Source organism: Octodon degus, unplaced genomic scaffold, assembly GCF_000260255.1.
Source record: "Octodon degus isolate 3935 unplaced genomic scaffold, OctDeg1.0 scaffold00083, whole genome shotgun sequence".
In the NCBI taxonomy this organism is placed as follows: domain Eukaryota; kingdom Metazoa; phylum Chordata; class Mammalia; order Rodentia; family Octodontidae; genus Octodon; species Octodon degus.
This window is the reverse complement of record NW_004524659.1, coordinates 2,446,118-2,466,115: the sequence shown is the minus strand read 5'-3', so window position 1 is coordinate 2,466,115 and position 19,998 is coordinate 2,446,118. Positions and strand designations below refer to the sequence as shown.

At 48.2% G+C, this 19,998-nt stretch overlaps 1 protein-coding gene across 2 annotated transcripts; it reads right to left on the bottom strand.

Annotated features, from left to right (window-relative positions):
• Nucleotides 1–2,900: 2,900 nt before the first annotated feature.
• On the bottom strand, nucleotides 2,901–14,370 carry Pop4 (POP4 homolog, ribonuclease P/MRP subunit). 2 transcript variants are annotated; one of them, XM_023721656.1, is made up of 7 exons: nucleotides 13,938–14,370; nucleotides 11,385–11,437; nucleotides 9,398–9,618; nucleotides 7,968–8,045; nucleotides 7,731–7,792; nucleotides 5,416–5,517; nucleotides 2,901–3,760 (listed from the first exon to the last, which is right to left on the bottom strand). In XM_023721656.1, exons 1-7 carry the CDS (start codon nucleotides 13,945–13,947, stop codon nucleotides 3,624–3,626), a joined length of 663 nt encoding a protein of 220 aa, XP_023577424.1. In that variant the 5' UTR covers nucleotides 13,948–14,370; the 3' UTR covers nucleotides 2,901–3,623. The 2 variants fall into 2 exon arrangements, with proteins under 2 accessions (XP_023577424.1, XP_023577423.1); XM_023721655.1 differs by having other exon boundaries at nucleotides 2,902–3,760; nucleotides 9,398–9,621.
• Between the last annotated feature and the right edge of the window lie 5,628 nt (nucleotides 14,371–19,998).

The window sequence follows — 19,998 nt, the reverse complement described above, 5'->3', positions numbered from 1 at the left end:
CAACTCGAGAGATCAGTCATTTGATGACCTTTTCCAGCATCCAGAAAATACTGGCTCAACAGTCTCAAATCTTAAATCACAATCCAGACGTCAGAGGTGGAAGGGGCATTAGATATTATCTCAGATGCATACACAGCTCTCTGAGTTCCTCCCTGGAGTTTGATTCAGTAGGTCTGAGGTGCAGGCCAGGATGGGGCTATTTTGGACATGTACTCTGCTGATGCTGACGTGGATGTTCCAAGATCCCATTTAAGAAAATTAGTTGAATGGGTCCACTTAGTAGTTGGTGACGTTGGAGTCCTAAGACATCAGGACACAGTGAGTCGATCGTCAGATATCCACATCCTGGCTCATGAGTTTGAATTTTTTGTAGCATTTCCTGACTTTTCTTTCATTAATGAGTTTGTTAGCACCTCAGGTATCTCCCACGGGGGCGAGACTGGCAGCACATCCCCGTCCCAGGCTCCTGCTGCCTGGCGCCAAGCCATGTGCACAGACCCTCCCAAACCTTCCTGATTTCCCGGGTCCTCCCTCAGAACTCCTGCCCTGCCCTGACTATGCTCTTCACATGCCAGCTGCCTAGGTCCTGCACCACCTCCTCCCAAGAAGCCCTGCCCACTTGCATATATGTCTCCTGCCCCAGTCACACTGCCTAGTGGACCCAATAGGAGGGAGGGGAAGACGGAGCCCAGCTGTTTGCAAAAATAAAAAGGAACTAACAATCTTGGCTTTAAGTTCCTACAGGAGCAAGTCACAGAGTCCAGTGGAAATGGGAGCTAGGCACTGGCTGGCTGAACTGGCTAGTGGTCCATGCACTCCACCTGTTGGGCTCTGAAGTGCAAGAGTGTTTGAGGGCCAGGGCCAGGGTGTAGTGGAATCTTCCTGGGAAGTACAACCAGCATCCTGGTTGGGGAAACTTCATGGCCATCATGGATAGACTTGTGTACATAACCCCTCTAATCTGCCAATTCATATACTGATCCTAACCTCCAGTGGAACTGAACTGTACTTGGAGGTAGAGATTTAAGGAGATAATCAAGGTTCAAGGGGGTCACAGGGCCTGGTCCTAACATGATTGCATCAGGGTCCTTATAAAAAGGGACAAAAGCATCTCAGTCCATGCAAAGAGGATAGACAATGATGATCGAGAGATGCCAGACGCCAGAAGAGTCCTCCGGAGTATCCAACTTGGACAGCCCCATCACCTTAGACTTCCAGTCTCCAGAACTACTGAGACTTGCCTAAGCCCCAGTCTAGCATCTACTCCTGGAGGCTCGAGCAGACCCGGGCCACGGCTCGGGCGCGCTGCCCTCTTTCCCCTCCAGGCGCTCTGGCCTATACCCTGGGAGTTCGGGGCTGCAGCTACTTGCTCCAGTTAGCCCCAGCAACTGGAAAGGCGCCCCTGCCTGCTGGAATCCAGTGGGCCCTGGGCGACAACTCCCGGCCCGCAGCCTTGTGTCTCATCCTGAGGCACTAATCACTCCTCCTCTCTGTGGCACTTTGGAGCAGAGGTGTCTCTGGTGCACGGTTCACACAAAGCTGATTCAGCTACGTTGCAGGTGGGTCTGTATGAACAAGGCTTCAGCTACAACAGAATACTGCTGAGAGAAGTCAGATCTGGCCAACTAGGACCACACTACTGTCCATGATGAGCCCAGCCCCCAGCCTGCGAGGACTTAGCCACTCCTGTGCTGTGCCCTGCTCAAGTGGCAGTTAGCATAGCAACATCAGGACTGCAGCCCTGCTGGCCTGGCATTCTTTTTCCTTCCTCTGCCTGGGAGGTTGGTGTGGAGAAAAATGGGCCTGCGCGGCGGCAGCCTGCTGTAGTTGAGCGTTCTCACCAGGCCTCCTCTGGGAAGGGGAGAGAAACCTACAAATCACACAGCCACTCACACAGAAACTTGAGTCTGCGCCAAATGAAAAACAGATTTCACATGGCAAGCGGTACCAACAACTTTTCTGGAGAGCAACTGTGTATTTACACAACATTTGACGCCTTTTACACTGCGGAGGGTGGGTACGAGCGGGATGCTCAGGAAGTTATAGCACCTATGCTGCCACAAAGGCGGCACTTCAGATGCTCGGAACTGAGGGCACTTTACACTGAAGACAGATTTTCTTAGACCAGGTGACAATGGAAGTATGTTATACACTTTAGCAGGCTCTTTCTCATCCCTGAAGTCACTCTGGAGTGAAAAGCCGAGCATGGGAGCCAGACCACAGGGTCCAAATCCTGGCTCCTTCTCCAGCAGTGAGCAGGGCTGGGGGTGGGGAACGGGAGGGAAGGGGAGAGGGCCAGGCTGCTGGGCTCGTCCGAGTGGGACTCAGGTGTACTCTGCGCCTTTGGGAGGTGCGGTGGCAGCTAGGCCATGCCAGTGTGGAGCCTGACAGGGAGATGCTGAGAAAGCCAGATCTGTCACTTGGAGGACACCTCGTTGGTCAACATACACTCGCTCTTTAAGGGAAGGGGTGACTGATCCTTCTGGCTGTGCTTCTGACCTACGCGGCTTCCGGCACAGCCCTGGAAGGCCTATCTCCCACTCCAGTCTCGCCCCAGCTTCAGCCTGTATGCCCTGACAGTGCGTAGACGGACCTCATCAGGTGGCCTTACAGATACGCTAGAGTGGGGCTGAAAAGCCAGGTTTCTCAGCAGTAAGAACCTAAGGGGGCCAAGGATAAGGCTCAGTGGTCTAAGCGCCTCCCTGGCAAGCACAAGGACCCCAGTTCAATTCCTGGTACTGTATATCATGCCAGCCCTGTCCTAGGCCCACTAAGCCAGCGCTGAAACGGGGTGTGGTGGTGCGCACCTGTAATCCCAGTGCTGGGAGGCTGAGATGGGGGATCACTATGAATCCAAGCTGTGTAGTAAGACTCTGTACCAAATACACAAATTAAAAAAAAAAAAAAATCAAAACAGATCTAAGGTATCAAAATGTGCCACGTTTGAGAAGTCTGCATTCTGAGCGGGTCAGACCATGGACAGAGACACAGTGGCCACAGCTCTGGAGCTGACAGGAGGGAGAATGCTGCGCAGGTCAGTCTACCTGTACTAGGTCGACAACCACTAAGCACATGCAGGCCTGGTGTTTGGCCTCGGTGGTCCACCTCAAGTCTAAGTCCTCAACTGAATGAACCCTAAGTCACGTAGCAATTTCATCATTCACTTCCGCTGAATTGTTTTGAAACTGCAAAGTGAACTTCACTTAGCTCAGCTTGGTGGCAGGCACGCTTGAAAGTGTGTCATAGACACTCTTTTCAACTTAGCTGGACTGCAGGAACAGTTCACGTATTTGTAGTCTACGTGTGCATTTTAGTAGTGCACAAATGACTGATTTATCATAGAACATTCGGAAAAGTTAGAAAAGTATGAAGAAAAAATACCCTACCAGTCCTGCTCTTCAAGTCAACCAGACTTAATCCTGGTGTGCAGTCTGCCAGCCTTGTCTCTCCACAGGGGCACTATAAAAATGAAGGTCACGTCTTCCTGTGTCATTCCACGTCCTTGGCTTTGACTTCCACTGGCTGGACATGTCTGTACCTAGAATCTTGCCACCGAAGCGTGGGTACTTAGGGTGTTTCCAATTTTCAAGTGCAATAAACAACTGTCTTAGGTGGCACAGAAATCACAGGTCAATCGTTCCTTTTCCTTTGAACTTCTTGGCAGATCTCTCACTTGACCGAAGCTGGAATTTGCTCCCATAAATGTAGGAAATAAAGTCATCGATTTCTACAGCAAACACACAATTTAGCTTGGGGATAACTGGAAAAAAATGGTGGAGAAAACAATGAGGAAAAAAAACTAGGCAGTCAGTCATTTCTATGTAATACACATATATTTTGCAGTTAGTACAGGGTCTTACTATGTAGATCTGAATGGGGGTGATCTGCCTATGTTCAGCCTCCCAAGAGCTGGGATTATAGGCGCACACCACCATGTCCAGCCTTAACTGCTGTCTCAGTGTGCCCTGGGGGTGGGGCTGGCACAGCATGCCCGGCTGCTGCATCGGCCTAAGCACGCATTTTAATCCTCTAAGCTATTTGGCCCGCCCTTCTATGTAGAATATTATTAATAAAATATTTACATATTAAAAAACAAGCTGGGGCCAGGGCAGATGGCTCAGCAGAATAAGTGCTTGCCTGGCAAGTGAAAGGGTCTGAGTTTAATCCCTGGTTCTGCCAAAAACAAACAAACAAAAAACAAGCTATCAGGAAATGGGGAACCTACAAGGTGCACAAAATTACATGTGGTTATTTTGCCAGAAGCCCAACTGATTCACATTCTTTTTTTTTTGCTCCAAATGCCTTCAGGGCAGGTTTGGCTGGCTTGAATTGTGGGGATCGAACCACAGCAACCTGAGCCTGACTGCTTTGTTGAAGCAGCCACTTAAAGAACTGAGCTAAGGGGCAGGGCCCCTCACATTCTAAATATAATGTAACACCTCATTTTCTGGGGCAAAAGCTATGAAGTAAACTCCCAGCACAGCTGCTCCTAGACCTACCAAAGAAACAGGTCTTCCCACACAACTCTGAGCTGGCTCTTGGCCTTCTGCTCTGTGGGGAACTTTCATACCACTTTCTGAGGTTTATGATGTGAGCAGAATACAAGGAAAATGAAAGGAAGCTGCCAGACAAATCAAGCTCCAAAATTAAAGAACGGGGACTAGGGTGCATTTCAGTTGTAGAACACGTACCACGCATGGGACCCTATGTTCAATCCCAAGCTTCATCACCCCAGGAGGGTGATGGTGTTCTAAACCCTCCAGCTTTGTTAGAAGCCTCTGGGTTTGTGGGCAAGATGGGATACAGAAATCCCAGATGACCCAAAGTGTCTGACGGAGCAACACAAGCTGGGATGGAACCCAAGACATCAGCTCAGAAGGCAGTTCTCACATCTCTGGGGTCAGGTACTACTTTCTTCTCTGTTCTGTTCAGTTATACTCCTTTTGGAGGCAGCAAGCTTTGGCAAGTGGAAAGCCCAATCCTGGGGCCCAAAGAGACCCTGGGGCCTGGGCGAGCAATTCTCCCTTTCTGACTGTTCTGGCTGGGGCTTTCAGCTGTTCCCAAATGCCTTCTGGGAGAGCCAAGGGGCCAGGACTGGTCTCAGCAGGTTTGGATCATAGATAGTTATTTGAAAGCTGGGCATGGTGATGCATGCCTGCAGTCCTAGCACTCTGGAGGCTGAGGGATGAGGACTGCTCAAAGTTTGAGTGCAACCAGAGCTAAGTAGTGAGTTCAAGGCTAGCCTGGAATGCATAGCAAGACCTTAATCTTAAAAACAAAAACCACAGTACAAAACCAAACAGGGAGTATTTGCAATCTATCTTGACTCTGGACTCTTGGAGCCTCAAGGAAAGAAATAAAGCAGCAGCTGGGGAGGCCGGCCCATGGTGCCTCCCAGACAACATGGCTACTCACCTTTCAGGCGATCTTCTTTGGTGATAATTTTGAAAACATGCTTTGTCTCCTGTAGAAGGATTCCTGTTACACCCACGTATGAGGGGCATTTGGACTTTGTCACTGCGAAAGAGAAGGGCAACTGAAGACTCAGGCCGCTTGGCCTTGGGAGAGCCACAGACAGGCGGTCTTAGGGGCTGGGGACACTGACCCCACCTTCTGAGCTAGCAGAGGAAGAGCAATCCCTCCACAGCTGGGTGGTGACCAAGCCATGGGGCCTTGCAGTATCTGGGCTGCTCTCACAGCTGTGCTCTGGATGTCCTGTGCCCACTGGGGTTTTAGGCAGTGGTCTCGACACAAGAGGTTAAACAGTTGTTATGCACCTCCAAGACCCACAGACTGGCTGCTCTGAAGAAACCGTGTGCCACCTACAGGTCTGACTGAACATCTGTCCAGCAAAGTTACCTGGGGCCTCCTGAGTTCTGGCTAGAATGGGAATCGGGCTGCAGAGTACCCAGCAGTCAGGAACGTGACACAAGCCAGTCACAGGCAGCAAGCCCTTCATGTCACAAGCCCTGGCCTTGCTGCAGTCAGCAGACATTCCCTGAGCACCTACCACCTACTAGCACTGTCCTAAGAAGGTGCTAGGGCACAGTACTGCATGAAGACGGCCTTGGGGCCTACTCTCATGGAGCTGTGTTCTAACAGGACAGGGTTACTCTGTGGCAAACCATGGACAACCCCATTTTCTAACACGGATGAGTGTTCTGAAGAAAATAAGGGTAGAGTAAGAAGGATTAAGAGGTCACCTATCATGACAACAAACCCTAAGGAGGTGATATTTGCGAAGAGAACTGGATATCAAGTCACTGTATGAATAGGAGAACTCTGGGTACCGGAAAGGTGCAAATGCAGAGGGTCTGAGGCAGGGTGAAGCCTGGTGCGTGAGAAGCAAAAGGGTGGCCTAGGTGGCTGGACTACTGCTGCCCAAGGAAGCTGAAGAGGCCTTAGATCTTAGGCACAATTCTATTCTAATGGGTGGAAAACTGCCAGAAAACTTAAAGGAGGGAAGGGATGCGATCTGACTTCTGCCATAAAACCTTCATTCTGTTTGTCTGGTTCAGGTTGGAGAAAATGCATCAGGTAGGAAAGAGTCAGGTGTCTTCTGAAGAGATCCAGGGAAGAGGCCAATGCTTTAGATTTGGGTACTGGGAGGTGCTAAGAGACTAGAGGTAGGGATTACGAAGGAAGAAATACTCAGATTTTTGGCCTGGACAAAGTAGAGATGAGAACAGCTGGGTGAGAAGCTGGTTTGAGGGGAGACCAAGAGCTCTGTTTTAGATATATGCAAAGTCTGAGATGCCTACAGGACTTTCAAGTGGTCATATGCGTGGTCAGGAGGTGGGTCAGTGCAAGATATGTTAACTTGAGAGCTGTAAGTCACAGCTGACACTGGAAGCCAGGGGAACAGAGGACAGAGATTATGCTCCGGAGTCCCACCATGGGCAAGTGCCAGCAGAGTGTGCGTAGAAGGCTCACGAAGACCTGAGAGTGTGTCCATTAAAGAGTAGAATGGGCCAAGATGCTGGAACCATCTTTGATCCACAGTACTGATGTTCCGGACAGACCTTAAGAAATGTGCATGGGAAGCCACAGCATCCCAAGGTAGGTGGACAGCACATAATCCCCGTAGGTGGGATCTATGGCCTTTTCCAGCTTGAAGACACTATAAAAACAGAGATCTCCACTCCTTCAGTAGCCCATACAGAATTAGGGGAGTAGATGTCTCTCAGGGGGAAATAGGACAAGAGATGAGCACATGGCAAACCTGCCTTGGGAAAGTAGGCCTGACCTGTTAATTACAAGATCCTGGGCACACATGTGCAGAGCAGTTTCCAAAGCCCTGCATGTGGACTTCTCATGAGAGCTTGAGCAGGCTTTCAATAGGGAGGCTTGGACCTGACTTCAGCTTGAGGTGCAGGATCTCAGCACTGCCTCTCGGGATCCCTATGTACAAGTTCTTTTGAGTTTTGTCAAGATATGGACAACATAAAAAGACACAGATGCCATGAAGAGCTTGGCATCATGGCTTTCCTCATGACAGCCTACCCTGTGTCCTCCAGGGTGTACTTTTATCTTACTTTTTCCTTTTCTATTCTGCCAAAGCTTGCTCTGCAGGGACAGTTTTCCCCCTCAATCTTCACTTTTACAAATAAACTTTGTCACTTTTTTTTTTTTTTTAACAAAAGAAACCTACACAGCAAAGGACATTACGTCTAATATTGCAACACAAGCGCTATGCTGCCACTGAGTGATAGTGCTCTTAGGCAAATTACCTGAAATAATAGCACCATGAAGATCCGCCTTTAACAGCTTTGCCTGAATCATCTGCGGCTGCCTGTGAGGTAAACAGAAGCCCTGATTTATATCATGGCAGAGTTCTGAACGAAACAAACAGGTCTACAAAGTTCTGCAGCCTGGCAGTGCAGATGGCTGGTTCCTGGGGGAACATTTACAGTGATCCTAAGACTTGAGATCTATCTCAACGGGCAAGCTTCAGAAACACAACTCACGTGTCTGGCTTGAGGCCATTGCACAGGTCCCGGATGTACTGTTTCCAGAGTTCATGAAGAGGGAGAAAAAGACTGTATCTGTAATAAAGCCCAAAACAGGTGAGAAGTCAGGCAGCGTTGGCTTGGCACTGCGGTGTCCCAAGAGTACAAGAGCTTGTCTCAGTGCCACGAATGATGAGCTGGGAACACAAGGGAGTGCGTATAAATTCTACTTCCACTGCTGATAACCTGACTAAAATCTAGTACCTTCACCACTGGAACCTCCGTTTCTTCAATAGCAGATCCTTCCGGAAGTTATACTTCTCCTAGTAAGAAGGAGTGGCCCTTCACTGCCCTGTGTTTCTTCCTGCTGGCCAGATGTGGAAGCTGGAGCTGAGGGCTTGAAGAATAGCTTATGGTGGTGATATGCTGCCCGGATCCCTGATGTCTGTGGGCCTGCCTTCCTCACTGACTCAGGCTGCCGTTCATGTGGGCTTTTGTTTATGAGCAAGAAATGAATTTAAACCACTGACACGGTGAGGTTTTGTGTTACATGAAACTGAACTTAAGTTCTCAGTCTACAGGATCTGCTGGCTGGCATATGGGTCTTTATGAAGGTAACAGGTCTGTCTGGAAGGTAAGCAAGCAGAATGTGAAGAGAACAATGACAGGGAGCAGGTGACAGCACCAGAAAGGTTTTCCTTTGGGGCAGTTATCACCAGCTTTGGTCCCTTATGGGGAATGCATTTACACAAAGTCCAAGAACAGAGAAACAAGAACCCAAGCTAAAGCCCCAAAAGACCTCCCGAGAGACACCCTGAACAAACAAGAGCTGCTCTGTGTGTCCACAGCAATGCTTCTGTGAGAGGCGTCACCATCAAAGTGACACATTTTGTCTTCTAGAGTGTGGGAGGCTATCTGCCTACTGATTTCCTGGAGAAGCCTACAAACAGTCCCAATACATACAAACTCAGGCTGTGGCCAAGGAGGGAGGAGTGTCAGTCAGCAGGAGGAAAATGTCCTCCCACCACAGTGATGCATTCCTTTTAGAAACTTCCGACATGTGTAGGCAGCATCTTTCCTTGGCAATAAAACCCCAGTGGGTGATTCTGTCTAGTGATATTAAAAGCTACAGATACATACACATCAGTTCCTTTTTCTAGGCTGAGAAAACTAAAAGACAAACAGCTTGTTGCCATGGGCAACAGACTCACTTATGGCATGGTCCCTTATTAGTTAAGGCTAGGACAGACGCCAAGTAATAAGAATCCTTAGTCTCATCATGCCTTGCTACAGAAAGCAAACCCACACACAAGATGAATTGCTAAAGGCTGCCCTCTTGTGGCAAAGGACGGAGAGGCTCTCTGTAAGTCACTGCGCTCCCAAGCCTACATCTGATCAGGAAGAGTTAAGGGGCTGTGGGCAAGAAGGCACAGAAAGGCAGAACTTACTTCTGTTGCTCTGGTTTAATGTCAAAGAGCTGCAGGTCCCTCCTCTCCCTGGCGGAGAGGCCTTTGGATTTTTTCCTCTTTTCCTTCCGCTTCTGGCGAGTGAAGTACTCCAGAATAACGGCCTTGCGCTGCAACTGGTTCTCACAGGCCTGCTGGCTCATGTGGGGTACGCTCCGCCTCAGGAAGGCGCTCACGAAGGCCTCCGCCCGCTGGGCTCCCAGCTGCTGCAGAGTAACAGGGTGATGCGGTGTTGATCGCTCTGGTCTGGGCCAGAGGACCCCAGGTGTTCCCCCCTGCTACTCTGGGAGTCCGTCATCACTGATCCACCTGCCTACCCATGGAGCCCACACAATCTCTCATCTGCTGAGTGCCTGTTATCCAGTCTCCGAGATGTGATGTGAATGTCACACCCACGTCTCACAGTGGCCACAACAGTGACTTCCTGCCTTGTTCTGCTGAGGATGGAAAGCCTTATGTTTAGAAGACTTCCCTCATCTGTGGCAGACAAGAAAGCCTGAGAATGTATAGCACAGACATTTAACTAATAATGGCCCCCAAGATGGCAAACTCAGAGTAGAATCAAACTATGATTGAGAGGGAAAGGATCCTAATGCCAGGAAAAACAGTAAGCCAGGTGGCCAGGTTGGGCCCAGCCTGGGATTCCGACAAAGTCTCTACCATAATCCCTTTTACTTGGGTTCCCAGTGCTGTGGATAGTGTGGCCTTTCTCCGACAGGTCTGCTTCTGCTTGGAGTAAAGAATCAAATGTATCTCAGGCCCTTCACCACTCTCTTCAACCTGGTACAGCAGTGCCAAGTTACTGGGATAAACATAGGCTCTGAGAGAAGACTTCTGGGCATAATAATGATGCTATCTGTGTGTCTTAAAAAAACCCAAGTATCCTTGTCAAGCTGGAGTTTCAACAATCTACTTCCCATTTGGCAGTGGCGGCCTCTGCCCTCTCATGTGCCACTTTTTGGCTGAGCCCTCTGTGCACCCGTAAGACTGCAAACAACAGCCTGAAGTTAACGTGTCTGTTCTGGTTTGTGCCTAGATGTCCCCCAACGCCCACGCTGTCATGGGCTGGGCTTCTAGAGTTTCTGATTGATCCATGGTCCCATGCTGGGATTGTGGGTGTGAGTGCTGCACCCGCCCTGGGGCATCTCACCTGCTCTGCCCTTTTGGCTCTTGTTGCTTTCTGCCACCATGAGCTGTTGCCCCCTGCCATGTGTCACCCTGCTTGGAGCCAGCTGAGTGTGGACTGAAACCTCCACCAACTGTGAGCTAAATAAACTTTTCCTTCCTTAATTCTGGGCGTCAGGTATTTTGTCTCAGCAAGCAGAGAAAAGCAACCACGACCACCAATAGTGAAGATCTCCTGCACGGCAGAAAAGCAAGGGAACGATGCGCGCAGTCTTCAAGGGAGCTCCCGGCAGGCGTCACTGTGGGATCACGAGATGCTAACCAAAGATAAGTCCATCTTCATTACTGTACGAGGCCAATTATTTAACTCTCTTAAATAGCTAAGGGGTCTCGGTCACAGAGAAGCAAAATAAAGGTATCTTGATTTCCAAACCGAACAGTAAGAGCCCCCGTGGAGCTTCGGCCAAGTGACAGCACACGATCTAAGCTCCACTTAAGAAGTGTGATCTGCGCGCCTTTTTCAGGAGTGAAGGGGACACAGGGGTAAGGTCAGATGATGGCGCTAACAAGGGCAGGCTTCTGGCGGGCCTGGCCTGGCCTCCCTACATAGTGGGAGAGGACACAAAATCAAGGAGTCCATATTTATCGAGCCTGACCGTGGGGCCACAGGTTAGTAGGCTTCACCTGGGAATATCAGTACAACACAGACCTTGATGGAGCCCAAGACATTTACTGGAAAAATGAGGAGTATGACAAGATAAAGGACAGATAAACCGGTACTGTAGGCTTAGATGCCACTAAGCTGTCTCTGCCAGCACCTCTGACTTCCTGCTAAGCGCTGTACCTGAACATCGTACTCTTTTGCTTCCTTCTGAGAAAAGGTATGGTAGATCACGCCTGGGGGATTAAAAGAAAGAAAAGAAATGATCAGTTCCTGTTGAGTATGGTTATAAGGCACAAGGACTTTCTAACTATATGAATAAGTATGTTTACACAGAGATAGAAGATGGGGCTGGTATGAAAAAGCAAAGCCTCAATGCTTTTTTTAAAAAATGTATTTAGGACAGGTCTACAGGGTCTCACTACACACACTGGACTTGTAGTAATTCTCCTGTTTTCAGCCTCCCAAGCCCTGGGATTACAGGTGAGCTACCACACCTAGTCTCAATCATTGTCTCATCATTCCCCGGGGGCAGGGCTGGCAGTGCCTTGGTCCCTGTATTTGCTTAAGCAGGTGCTTTAATCCACTGAGCTATCTGGCAGGCCCTTCAATGCTTTCTTGAGGGCTTTTTTTTTTGCTGGTGGTGCTAGGGATCAAACCCAGTGCCTCAGGCATGCCAAACACATGTTCTACCACGGAGCTACACATTCCGTTCTTTGGAAGGCCTCCTATCTAGCTACACTCTGGCCATGTCTATGCTAGCAGTTCTAAATGTGGCTTAAAAAGAATGCTGCTCTGGCAGCCGCAGTTTATAGTACAGTTATGGCCAACTTCAAGAACCACACCATGTACAACCAGTCCCCAAAATGGCACAGAAATGGGATCAAGCTGAGGCTATCAAGGCCCTTGTCAAGCCCAAGGAGGTCAAGCCCAGTATCATTCCACAGGGAGCAAAGCACAGGCTCGCTTAACTTGCCTATATTGCCCACCTCAAGCTTGGGAAACGTATCTGTGCCCTCACTGCCAAGGGTTGCAGGCCTTGCTGGTCAAAGGCCCAGGCTCCAACCCAGGCTCCCAAAGGTGCCCAGGCTCCTGTGAAGGCTCCACAGTAAAAGCCTCTTATTTGCTGATATAAAAACAGAATGACTGGTGTGACCCCTGTGGTACCATCTGTGGGGGGCTGGTGTCCTCCTGTGCTCTTTGTATAAATAAACCTGAGGCAGGAAAAAAAAAAAAAAAAAAAAAAGAGCTTCTCCAATTTTCATGTTTAAAGAGATCTTATTAAACCACAGATCTTTGATTCCTATGCCCAGATCTGTGTTTCTAACAAATTCTTAGATGCTGTTGCTGGTAAATAGATCATATTTAAAGTTGCTCTGGTTTAAAACATTGTAAATTAGAAGCTTGAGCAATTAAACTAAGTCTAATGCAGTATCTCATATAAAAAAGGTAGAAAACAAAAGGTGACACAACTGTCTAAGATAAAACAGAAATAATTTTACTGACTGTAAAAGCTAACCTTAAACAGGTTGAAAATCTGTAAGGTGGTATCTGCTTATAGTCCCAGTACTCTGAAGTTGAGGTGAAAAGATCATACTAAGTTAGAGCCCAGCCTGAGGAACTTAGTGACTTTGTGAGACCTCATTTCAAAACAACAAAAGAGCTAGGGATGTAGCTCATTCCCAAGGCCTGGGGATTACCTACCAGTACTACAGAAAAAACAACCAAAGATTTTTCACATGTTAGTATCCATTGTAATTGGAACACATTATATAATTGATGGTGTCCTAAAACTGAAGAAAAAAAAAAAAAAAAAAAAAAAAAAAAAAAAAGCCTTCTCCAGACTCTAAATGTATATACTATGATCAATGTGGTAGTCAGCACCAAAGACACCCACACTCCCACTTTTTACTTAATCTGTCTAAAGAAGTAAAGTGGCACTGAAAATGTGACATGGATATAAATGGAATAAGAATGGGACAAAGGCTTGGTTCAAGAACCAAATTAAAGTTTGCAGGGCCTGGAACCTTAGGAATAATTTTGCTTCCTCTGTCATAGATGCCTAACATCACACTTGGAAGTACTTCTGCAACAGGACACATATAACAGTTACTGAACATTTATTTCTTATCAGGCAGTTGATTGAAAGCTAAATATATTTTTCTCATTACACTTTCTAAAAAAATCCTTTGCAGTAGGTATCCCTAGTTTATATACATAAGAAAGTGAAACTGACATAGGCTCAGACACTTCATCTTATTGGGTAGGGAGTGGCACAGGTAGAAACCAAACTCCGGACCCACCCAGTTTGTATAGTGTCCACACTCCCTTGGCCCTGATACACGATTCCCTACCTTGGCACTTCTCTTCTCTGATCCACATCATTCCCCCAGCAACCCCTGTAAGTTTGTAAGAGGCAAAGGGTGGAAAACTAGGTGGCTGAGAGCGCAGGGCCTTGACCGAGGTTATCCAGGGAGACAGGGGCCACTTGGATCCGCATCCTCTGGCACCACCTGTACCATCTGCGCAGTCCCCCGGAAAGCCCGTCTAGTCCCCTGCCACCAACTCCCAGCTCAGCGACGGGTCAGCGGACCCGCACTCTGGATCTGTTTAAGATGTAACAATTCTCGTACAGCTCCGTCAGGACTGCAGCGACAGGCAGCCCTGACTCACTTTCCCCACCAGCATCAAGGCAACCCTCGGTACCCCCGCCCCCAACCTCGCGCCCTCCCTTACTCTTCTTCATCGCGGGCCCGCTTCCGGCGCGCTCCAATGATGTCTCCCCACGCGTAGCCGTCGGCCTAGCTTCACTTTGCTTGGCTGCTCTCCGCCACAAGGCGTCTCCCTCGTCCAAAGTTTTGTTTAGAAGCCTGCCGGGAAGGCGCACGCCTGTTACCCAGTTCACGGTGCGATCCGGGAGGATCACAATTCATGCCCTGCCTGGGCGATGCCCATGTAGCGGGACCCTATCTCGAACATAAAAATAAGTAAAAAGGGCTGGGATGTAGCTCCGCGAGGCCTGGGGCCCAATCTGCAGTATCACAGAAAAAAAAAAAAAAAAAAAAAAGCTTTCCGCTACAAAAGTTCCTCAACCCCAAGCGGAAACAGGCATAGTCCAGACCCGCTGGTCCTTTTCCTGCAGCGAACTAGAACGCTTTCGGAACCCGGAGACGGCGTAGCGCGTGACGCCATCAACGCGCGCCGACGTAGAGTGGCGCATGCGCCTTGGGGCCGACTGCGCGGAGGCGCTGGAAGCGCGGGTGAAATTGCACCGGCCAGTTTTTTTTTTTTTTCTTTTCCTTTCTCCTTCGGTGCTCGGGCTGGAACTGAAAGCTTCGTGTTTGTTAAGCTAACAAACTGCCACGGAGCTACACACTCAACTTTCTAGTTTTGTTTTTTTTTTCCGGTACCAGGAATTGAACTCAGGCCTTGGCGCTTGCCAGGCAAGCGATTATTCTACTGAGCTATCTGCCCGACCCCTTCAACTCTTTAGTTTTTAAGTCAGGTTCTTGTTAAATCCCCCAGACTGGATGGACTTGCGAGCCCCTCCCCCACCCACCCCCCAAGCTGCGTGATAATTTGCGCGCGCCAACCCGGCCGGCTAGCTGGCCTCTCTGCAGGCCGAGCAGGAGGGCTGGGGCTAGGGAATGCGAAACAGTGTCCTGGGAAAGACCTTGCGGGTAGCGAGGCGAGCCGACGGGGAAAGGTGCCCGCGGGGGTGGGGGCGGGCAGGGCGGAGATGGGACGGGCGGCGTTGGGGGTGGGGCCTGGGGGTGCGCGCATCGCAGTTCTTAGGGTGGGCCGAGGCCGCTCTTGGGGTCTGGCAAGGAAGGGAAGCTAGCTGGCAAAAGGTGTAGTTTTGTTTCTGCTACTCACCGGTTCCGGGACCTTAGGGCATTCTTATCCTGGTAATACAGAGAACCTCCAAGTGACACTGGGAGAGAAAACTGATCTCACAACCCAAAAGGTACCTGGGACGATCTAAAACCTCAGAATGAATTTTAGGAACAAATGGAGGTCATGAGCAGGATATATTTATTGGGGGAAAGAAAGCTCCTGTCCCAGAGAGGGACAGGAGGGGGGGCCCCCAAGCGGGAGTTCCCTGGGAAGCTCTTTCTTCCGGGGAGCTTTATCTAGTAAAACTATGTGGTGAGGCGGTCTAAGGTGGTGGAGAAGACTTGGGAACTCACTTAGGTGGGCATGAGGTGGGACAAAACTATGGTCAACCAATGAGATGACAAACACTATTGCTCAGGTAAAATAGGTTACATTCAGTACCAAATTGGGAAGCCAGTCGTGTAGCAAGGGGGCATGACTACTGGGGACAGGGTCTCTTCCTGTTGGGGTTGGGCTAGTGACTCATTTGGGCTCTTTCAAGGTGATTGATACCTATTTAGAATATCAATCCCTGATGCCCATCCCTAGGGAAGTATATAGCTGTGTTTCCTCTTTTGTCTTGAGGTGTGGCCCCTATGGGAGTGTCTGTCTCTTCCAAGTTGCAAAGTCACCTTGTCTTCTATCTTGTCTCCTTGAGGGCCTGGCCCTGTCTGACTGCCTGTAATATTTCTGTCTCATTCAGCTGTCTACAACACTGGGTCCTGCCCCTTTGCTGTCTGTAAAGAGAGTGAGGTCGGGCTTGTTGGTCTCAGCATCCTGAAGGCTCAGAATATCAGTTTCTGTTAGTTAGAAGGCAAAGAAGTGATTCTTTTCGTTTCGGGGATGTTCAACTGACAGGAAGGCCCAGCTCAGAGCCAGTGCCCGAGCGCAGAAATGTGCCGCTTAGTTTCTGCTGAGTGCTATGGCTGAGCTGGGGACGTGGGTGGGAGAGAAAAGCAGTATGGTTCCTGCATTCATAAGTCAGTGGTTCTCAACTTTAAGTACCATATAAACACCTGTTAAAGGGAGGAACATTTCTCAGTGAACCCTGGAAGTGTGCCCTGCAATGCTAGTTGGAGAAACATTGGCTTAAGCTTCCTTTCCTGCTAACCTTTTGATCTTAAGCCTAAGAATGCCAGCTCTGAAATTCCGTGAGTTTGAATGCGTTCCCTTTTTTATATCGATGACCTGGTAGCAGTATGAAGACTTAGCAGGTGGTCCAAAATGTTGCTGTGCAAGATGCCTGTGAGTAATTAGGGATCTACAAGACTGAGCTTGAGGAAGTGCTGTTGGGGGCTGATACCATGTTAGCTACCAAATATGGGCTTTTTGATTTTTTTTTTTTTTATGTATTTGGTACAGGGTCTCACTATGCAGCTCAAACTCATAGTGATCCTTTTGTTTCAGCTGGGATTACAGGTGTGCACGACCATGCACGGTTTCTGTAGCTGCATGGTGAGCCCACAGTTCTAGGGCTGGTATGGCATGCAGTGCCAGGGATTGAACCCGGCTCCTTGAGCTTGCCAGGCAGGCGCTTAGACCGCTGAGCTATCTGCCCAGCCCTATAATATCAAATGGAAACCTCTCTCTCTCTCTCTCTCTCTTTCTCTTTCTCATGCTGGGAATCAAACCCCATGCAAAGCACTGAATGACAACCTTGCCAGATGTAGACTTTACAACAGCACCACACAGCAGAAGATGTAGGGCGCAGTTTGGGGTTATACACTCGAGGGGGACTTTGTGGTCATAGAGCTATAGCAAAAGGCAGATGTTGGTTTTTGAGTTTCTGTGAGGGATCTAACTTTATATTGACCCTTTTTGAATATCTAGGGCAGCTCTGAATGTCCCCAGTTTTCTCTACAATTCCCGGATTGTGGTGGGCTGCACTGGCAGAGCTGCGCTGACTCCGTAGTTTCTTCCTGACTACAGTATTTTAAAAAAGCAAACCATTTTATTAGCCCCAGAAGATCATTGCATTTATGTGGAGAGAGGTACCTTTATGGAAATTTGTAATTGTAGAATAGCAAACATTTGGAAACAATTCAGTATTTGACAGTGGCAGATTAAGCACATAAAGTATATGTTCATTTATTAGGTAGATTAATTAAATGAATTACAGGCAGTCACAGAGTAAGCTCAAAAAATTCAGACTCCTTGTCCTTGTCTTTATTCTTATTTAGTAGGTAATTCCCTCACATCTGTATTTTTAAAAAGTATTTTCAGATGTGGCATATGTTCATTACATTTCCTGTGGAATATAAAGCATTGAATTGTGCAACCCTCCCTCCCAAGTCTTGCTGTGTAGTACATGCTGGCCTTGAACTTGCATATGTAATCTAGAGCGGCTTCAAACTCGGGTGTTCTCTTGCCTCAGCCTCTCGAGTGCTGGGATTACAGATGTGTACCACTAAGTTGAGCCTAAATTGTGCACCTTTTAAAATGGTTATAAAACATTAATAAAACCAAATATATATATATGTATATATTTGGTTATAAAACATTAATAAAACCAAATATATATATATATATACACAAATAGGATTTATACAAATGTACTGAAAGTTTTTTATTTTTTTATTTTTATTTTTTTCAAAATTTTATTGATAAACAGATAGCAATGAGACAGTTTCAAATCAAATCGGAAGTACAGATTCAACAAATAACACACTGCATATATTCTTAGTGGTTAATTGCTGTACAAGATGCGGACTTGAGATCCTATTTACACACACCATTAGAACAAATCATTCTATTCATTAAGAGAATGCAACTATATATGTACTGAAAGTTTTTACAGCAAGAAATTCTATGGATTACATTTGGAATGAACAAGGCTTTAACTTTTTTATAAAGCTATAAATGCTAAGCTTTCTTTTTCTGAGATTATTGTGTGGCCTCACGATGTTGCTGAAGTAGGGGCTTGTGGGGCTCTGTGTCACAGCCTCCCAAGTCGCTGGGGCTGCATTTTGCTGTATTTGCGCAGGTCTCTTTTGACTGCTGCCTTGAGACATTGCAGCAGTGAGGTTGTCTGCTCTGGAAATATTTCATATGTCAATTCAAAAAGAGTAAGCATCAGCTACTAGGCAAATGCATATCTCGAAATCAGGGCAGCTCGAGCACATAAACACCACATCCATTTATCTGATAGTCCCTGAAAATGCAACAGGAATTACTTCCTGCCGTCTCTTTCCTCCAGTTTTGGATTAAAGAAAACATTTCTATTAGCAATACCTGCTGTTACTTTAAGAAAAGTGCCACCAAGCCTGTGATGAGAACCTGAAAGACTGTTTTCAGTGAAAGCTGGCATCTGCCAAGGTAAAAAAAAATCTTCTCTGTTGTTTTATCACTTCTCGGCCTTTTGGCTAAGATCAAGGGTTATTTTATATATTATATATGTACATATATGTAAATATGTAAATGTATATATAGATGTATTATATATGCATAGCTTAAATGTTTATACTTGCTGTATTCAAGCGGCGTGAAGTCTGCATTTTCACACAGGAAGGCCTTGTCTGTAACGTGGGTTGTTAATAATGCAGGTTGAGTATCCTTTATCAAGAACATTTGGGAGCAGAAGTATATTAGAGTTTGGAGTTCTTTTGATGTGAGATATTTGCACAGTTTAGTGGTCAAACATCCCTAATCTGAAAGTTCAGTCTGAAATGCTCTGAAATCCAGACCCCCCTACATACCTCCTCAGATCTCAGAACATTTGAGATTCTGAGTTAGTGGGTTCCTGTGCCTGCTTCCTAGGGGGCTTGGAGCACGTGGTGAGCTGCGTGTTAGACTTGCCTGGCAGGGACTATGCTTTGGAGATGGTAGCCGGCATTGGGGGCAGTGAGTCTCAGTGGTGCAGGGTGTGGGTACTGGTCCGACTCTAGACTTTGGAGATGGTAGCCGTCATTGGGGGCGGTGAGTCTCAGCGGTGCAGGGTGTGGGTGCTGGTCTGAGTCTAGACTTTGGAGATGGTAGCTGTCATTGGGGGCGGTGAGTTTCAGTGGTGCAGGGTGTGGGTACTGGTCTGAGTCTAGACTTTGGAGATGGTAGCCGACATTGGGGGCGGTGAGTCTCAGCGGTGCAGAGTATAAGTACTGGTCCGAGTCTAGAGTGCCAACAAGGGGAGCAGCAGGTGGGTGAGAGGCAGGACACTGCGATGTGCTTGACAGGCACGCTCAGGTTAAACGTGAGTAAGCATGCCAGGGCTAACAGTGGACTCCCTTGTCCAGGGCCTCACAACAGGTAGGCATCAAGTGCTATGCTACTGAGCAGCACCCCCAGCTCAGCGATGGGCTGAGAATATGTTACTCCGTGGAAGGGTCTGCCTGGTAGAAACACCCGTCGCCTGAAGTTGAAAGACGGGGGAGCTGGTATTTCAGAACCTGAGATTGGCTCCTTCGGGTTATGGCTGCCGCTGTTCAGAATCCCACGTGGTTAAACTGACTCAGCCCAGTGCAGCCTCTTGTCCAGAGGGATGCACATGGGGTCCTCCTGCAAGCATGGGTCCTGTGATTCCTGTGGCACTGTACTTTCTCCTCAGCCATCTGGGTCTCCTTCACTTCCTTGTCGCTGAGACACAATACCCGACATCCTCAGAGTAGTGGCAGAAAGATTTATTTATTTAAATGTGCTTTGTACAGGGTCTGCAGGGTCTACTACATAGGTTGGTTTCATAGTGATTCTCCCGATTTCAGCCTCCCAAGTGCTGGGATTATAGGTGCATGCCACCACGCCCAGTCTCAGGGTGCCCTGGGGGCAGGGCCGGCATGGCACTCTGGGAATCGAACCTGGTCACTGCCATCTGCCTAAGCAGGCGCTGTAGTCCATTGAGCTATCTGGCTGGCCCAGCAGGAAAGGTTTATTGTGGCTCATGTTTACAGTCCCTGGTGGGTTGGCTCACAGCAGGAGGGCACAGCAGAGG